General features: G+C 32.1%; 1 protein-coding gene across 1 annotated transcript; it reads left to right on the top strand.

Annotated features, from left to right (window-relative positions):
- Nucleotides 1–3,852: 3,852 nt before the first annotated feature.
- Nucleotides 3,853–5,604, top strand: LOC108468586 (aspartic proteinase nepenthesin-1-like). Its single transcript, XM_017769471.2, has one exon. It carries the CDS (start codon nucleotides 4,141–4,143, stop codon nucleotides 5,473–5,475), a length of 1,335 nt encoding a protein of 444 aa, XP_017624960.1. The 5' UTR covers nucleotides 3,853–4,140; the 3' UTR covers nucleotides 5,476–5,604.
- The last annotated feature ends 609 nt before the right edge of the window (nucleotides 5,605–6,213 follow it).

The raw sequence follows: 6,213 nt of genomic DNA, 5'->3' as shown, positions 1-6,213 counted from the left end.
TTTATGGTAAATTTCATCCTTTTATGAGTTTTTATGCACTAAGTATCTTAATAGTTTTCCTTAACATCAAACATAATCTAAACTAACCATTTTCATAATTTATCATTATCAAGCATTTCCTCAACCATTTCACAACCATACCATAAGATCATTTACACAAAATGGGTATATTGCTATACATGCCATACTTAAATTTACAAGCCATTTACCAAAAATCTTCGGATAGTGTGATGAGCCTTCGACCTATCCCGACTCTCGAAATGGCTTGTCCAAAACTACAATGAGTAAGAAGGAGGAGTAAGCATAAATGCTTAGTAAGTTCATATGCAAATAATAAGTAACATAACAAGCAGTTATACAGTCAACATTAGCATACATCACTAAAACACATATCACATTTTTAATCATTCTTCATCATCTTATTACCTTATCGTGGTTGTATCAATACTCAACCCGAGGGTTAAATACATACCTGTCCAAAATATCCATTTCATATCACTTACCAATACGTCTCTTTACATCTCAAATTTTCCTCCATTTGAGTAGAACTTTACCCGTTGAACACATCGAATATAATTCGGATACATGGATAACTTGCACATAAGTGCCACATATTCAATCAAGCAATCATGTAACCCGCCCATAAGCGAACTCGGACTCAACTCAACGAGCTCGGCGTTCAGATCCATAAGTGAACTCGGACTCAACTCAACGAGTTGAATGCCTAGTTACATCTCACGAACTCGGACTCAACTCAACGAGTTCGGACATTCGCATCCATAAGTGAACTCGGACTCAACTCAACGAGTTCGGATGCTCAACCATCCTAGTGACATGTCACTTGTATCCTAATCTATTCCTAAGGTTCAAACGGGCTTTTCCTCGAACACTTATCCTTGCCGTCTTCCGTAGAATGCCGAAATCAATACTCAGTAACAATTATATTTAACAAGTAGTTCACATAATTTACATATTATTTGAAATTAACCACAAAGCATACATTTCATAATAAAATTCAGCATAACACATAATTAATATCAATAACTTAAAATAACAATTATGCTACATTATTTACACATGAACTTACCTTGGTACCAAAATACAAAGATTTTTGCAATTTAGTCCACAATCTTTTCTTTTCCTCGATTGAGGTCGATTCCACGTCTTTCTTGATCTATAATAACACATTTAGCTTATTTAATACTCACATTATCAAATTAATCCTTAACTCAAATTTTGGCAAAATTACAATTTTACCCTAAACTTTTGCATATTTACATTTTTGCCCCTAGGCTCTGGATTAAACTTTATTCCTTATTCTTATGTTTTACAACATGCTGATCACTTTTCTCTTCTATGGCAACATCAAATTCTCACTCTAACATGTACTTGTGACTATTAGGTATTTTTACCGATTAAGCCCTTTTACTTGTTTTTGCTTAAAATCGAGTAGTACAAGTTGTCTAACATAATTTAAAACTTCATATTCTATCATAAAACATCAAAATACACAAATTTCACCTATGGGTATTTTTCCAAATATAAACCCTAGGTTAAATTATTGCTAACATAAGCTTTATCGAGTTAAGGGATCTCAAAAACGTAAAAATCATTAAAAGCGGGCTTGGAATCACTTACTATGGAGCTTGGAAGCTTGAAACAAACCCTAGCTATGGAGAACCCTTGAAATTTCGGCCTAATGAAGAAGATGGACAAAATTGGCTTTTAATTTTGTTTTAATTCATTTTAATAACTAAATGACCAAAATACCCTTACTACTAAACTTTCCAAAATTCCTTCCATGTCCTAATTTTGTCCATGAACTTAAAATTGGTAAAATTGCTATTTAAGACCTCCTCATTAATATTCCAAAACAATTTCATACTAAAACTTCTAGAATGCAAGTTTTGCAACTTATTCGATTTAGTCCCTACTTTCAATTTAAGCACTTTAGGCATAGAATTTCATCACAAAATTTTCACACAATCATGCAATCATATCATAAACATCAAAATCATTGTAAAATAATTATTTCTATCTCGGATTTGTGGTCACGAAACCACTATTCCGATTAAGCCCTAATTTAGGATATTACATTCGCTTTCAAGTTATATATAACCGCGTATCATTTTAATAGAAAAGTTAATGATATTAACTATTTGGGCTAATTAATAATATAGTATAAAGATTAAATATAAACTCTAAGTATAATAGAAGGACCAAAACTGAAATTTTACCCATTTTTATAATGCAAAATAAAAAAGGACAAAAAAAAACAACATAGTTCATAAATGTCCTTTGGACCTTAGTTTTATATAGAGTTATATTGATAGGTCATAGATGATTAGTTTATAGATATTTATATATTGTTTTAAAATATAAATATACATAACATTGATAGGTCATAGTTTCATCTAATATGGCAACGAAATTGTATTAATTTATACAATTAAAGTCAATAAAATATAAAACATTTTATTCATACAAATTACAAAGCAAAATGGAACAAATTCTAACCAAACCAAATATATAATATAAAAGAAAGTAGCAATTTTGTGTTACCTAACAATGGTAGGACCATCCAACCAAATTTGTTTCACCAATACGCTATTAGTATAGAAAGTTAGCCCACCAAACTTACAACACTCTCCCATTCCAATCAATATCAATCATTAAACTTTCAATTTTTATTTAACATTAAATTTTCAATATTTACTCCCATTTTTATTCCTAATTTATATTAGCTTTTGCCTTATTTATCAATATTCATATTATCACCGATTAATAATATTACGATACCAAAAAATTAAAAGTTTAGTATATAAATTAATTTAAAAAGAAATAAACTGATAGTGAAAATTATTATTTACAATATAGATGTGCATTTTAAAATAACATAAAATAATAATGAAATTTATAGTTTGAAACTAACAAATAATAACATAGAAAATAATGTTCTATTAACCTAGTTGGCATAGATTCAAATCTCACTTTACCTATATTTTTATTAGTTTTTTAAATAAAAATACTAAAATATCCTTAAACAATATAACTTATTTTAATTATAAAAGATGTTTCTGTAATTTCCCTAATCGAGTCGGTGCCCAGTTGACTTGTACCACTAACTCGATTTGGGGCTTAAATAATAGTAAAAATATACAATTGATGGAGGTAATACAGTATGCATAATAAAAAAAATATAAACAGATACAAATAAGCTTTGATTAAGTAATAAATTTAAAGAATTATTTATGATTTAAGTTACTCTGCCAATACATTATCCAATAAATTTGATTTATAAAATTAGTAATTATATATAATAAGTAGTATATATAGGTTAATTAATTTAGTAGAATTATGGTTATTTGTCAAAATGGCGAGGCAACCAACTCCCATCTGAGATTGCTAACCAAACTCCTGAATCACAGTAAGCAAAGCCCATATATTCTGACAATTCCTTCCTCACAATATTGTTGCTACTTTACATACTATATAATATATTTTACATTCATTCCAGCAAGTGGATGTTATATAAGATTATTATTCAATGTATTTTAAGTTTTTAAAAATCACAAATAGAGTTTTTCTATATCACAAATAGAGTTTTTTCTATCATTATAAATATAATATTGGATGAGAAAAAAATGATATACTTTAAATTTATATTTTAAACTCGTTTTAATTGTTACTCTAAATAAATCTTAAAATTTTATATTTTAATTAAATCTACTAGAAAGCACTCATCATCATTTTAAGAATGCTTATGAGATTTTTCTATGTTTCACAATTATCATATTTACAAACTCTTTTGTATATATATTGATGATTAGAACCCTAAAATCCCCTCAACCACCAAGAAAAGTGATTGTAAAAGTGGTGAAATCTCAACCTCTATGTACAAATAAGTTGGCATGTCTCACCTCTCACTTTAGCCTACATCTTCTCTTCTAAGCTATTAATCCTAGTCTTTTTCCATTTTCCCCCATATCTACTCCTCCATTATTGTCTCTCAAGCTACTTTGCTTTCACTGTGTTTTAATCTTAATAATGATCTAAAACACCATTCCCCACTTTCCAATCTTATATAAGTTTCCTTCATCTCACCAACCCCACTTTGTCATCAACCACTTTTGGATTTCCATGGCGTTACTCTATTCTTTATGTTGTGTCTCATTTTCGGCACTGGTGATAGTCGCATTGTACGTCTCCCCGGTGGTTTCGACGTCGAGGCGAGTGTTAGGAGATTACGGTAAGCTCGAAATCGGGTTCAGGGTCACGCTCAAGCATGTTGATTCAAGCAAGAATTTAACCAAATGGGAGCGGATCCAACGTGGGATAAAGCGTGGGAATCACAGGCTGCAGAGGTTGAACGCTATGGTTTTAGCAGCCAGCGGTGATTCGGCTGAGGTTCAAGCGCCTATCGTTGCTGGGAACGGCGAGTTTCTAATGGACTTATCGATAGGGACTCCACCGAATAGTTACTCTGCGATCTTGGACACCGGAAGTGATTTAATATGGACTCAATGCAAGCCTTGTACCCAATGTTTCGATCAATCTACCCCCATCTTCGACCCGCAAAAATCTTCGACGTTCACCAAGTTGTCATGCTCGAGCGACCTATGTGAAGCACTTCCGCAATCAACATGCAGCGATGGGTCATGTGAGTATCTCTACACATACGGCGATTACTCCTCGACACAAGGGGTCATGGCAACCGAAACATTCAAATTTGACAGTGTTTCGGTTCCGAACATCGGATTCGGGTGCGGAGAAGACAATGAGGGGGACGGATTTTCGCAAGGCTCAGGCCTCGTAGGGCTGGGGCGTGGACCATTATCATTAGTTTCACAACTAAAAGAACCCAAGTTTTCATATTGCTTAACCGCCATGGATGAGACCCAGAAAAGCCTACTGTTGATGGGGTCAATAGCAAGTGCAAATGAATCATTAGGTGAAATGAGGACCACTCCATTGATACGTAACCCATCCCAACCATCTTTTTACTATCTTTCACTCCAAGGAATCACAGTGGGAAGCACTCGCTTGCCTATCAAGGAATCAACTTTTGCACTCGAAGACAACGGCAGCGGCGGTGTAATCATCGACTCCGGCACCACTATCACGTATCTCGAACAAGCTGCTTTCAGCGTGCTAAAAAAGGCATTCATCTTGGAAATGAAGCTTCCCGTCGACACTTTGAGTTCAACAGGGCTTGACCTTTGCTTCACCTTGCCATCAGGTTCAACCCAAGTTGAAGTACCTAAACTTGTATTCCATTTCGACGGAGCGGATTTGGATCTACCGGCAGAGAATTATATGATCGCGGACTCGAGCTCGGGGGTAATTTGTTTGGCGATGGGAGGCTCGAGTGGGATGTCGATCTTTGGCAACGTTCAACAGCAGAATATGTTGGTTGTTCACGATCTGGAGAAGGAAACTGTGTCCTTCATTCAAACACAATGCCAAAATATATGAACTTATTCATGGCATTAATTTTCGTTTGTGTGTTAAATTGTCACTTTTTTTTTTCTTATAATTTGTTACAATTTCATATATACAGATGTAGATTAATGTTAAAAATAAATTCAATGGTTCTTGTTTGAATCTGCTTATTTTAGTCATCGACTAGATAATAAACAAAAATCATACAATAAATAATTTTAAAGCTTAAGTCGATTGAGTCTTAATTTTATTGGCATATGGGTTCGAGTACATTGAAACGCATTATCATTTTATTTATTAGTTAGGAAGAGGTTATGCTTTCTTATAATATTATGTAAATATATATATAATCAAAAGTTATAATGAAATTATTTAAAAATAAAATTTTAAAGCTTAAACTAAATAATATTAATTTTTATTAAATTTCTAAATTTTTCTTTTCGATATTTTTATTTATTTATTATAATTTTGAATCAGAGAAAAGAGTTGTAATTATATTGCATTATAGTGTGATCATGATGGAAGTTTTGTAATAATATTTCTTATTTTTTTCCTGTAAGTATTTAAACAATCTTCTTTGGTTAAAGTAAATTTGATTTATTATATTATAATATGAAACGGCTTGGAGAGGGTAGGGGTAGTGATAGAGATAGAAGAATTGAAAAGTGAGGATGCACTTATTTTACCTTTTAAAAATTTTCTCATGTTTTTGTGTGTATATTAAGCGGACATGTTCTAGAATGCCAGTCTTAATTACAGTCTTATATTAAA

The sequence above is a fragment of the Gossypium arboreum genome, chromosome 10 (assembly GCF_025698485.1).
Source record: "Gossypium arboreum isolate Shixiya-1 chromosome 10, ASM2569848v2, whole genome shotgun sequence".
NCBI lineage: Eukaryota > Viridiplantae > Streptophyta > Magnoliopsida > Malvales > Malvaceae > Gossypium > Gossypium arboreum.
This window is presented reverse-complemented; position numbering and strand designations above follow the sequence as displayed.

What these genes read in the sequence shown, in the direction of transcription:
- LOC108468586 (XM_017769471.2), top strand. Translation starts at nt 4,141, where the DNA reads ATGGCGTTACTCTATTCTTTATGTTGTGTCTCATTTTCGGCACTGGTG.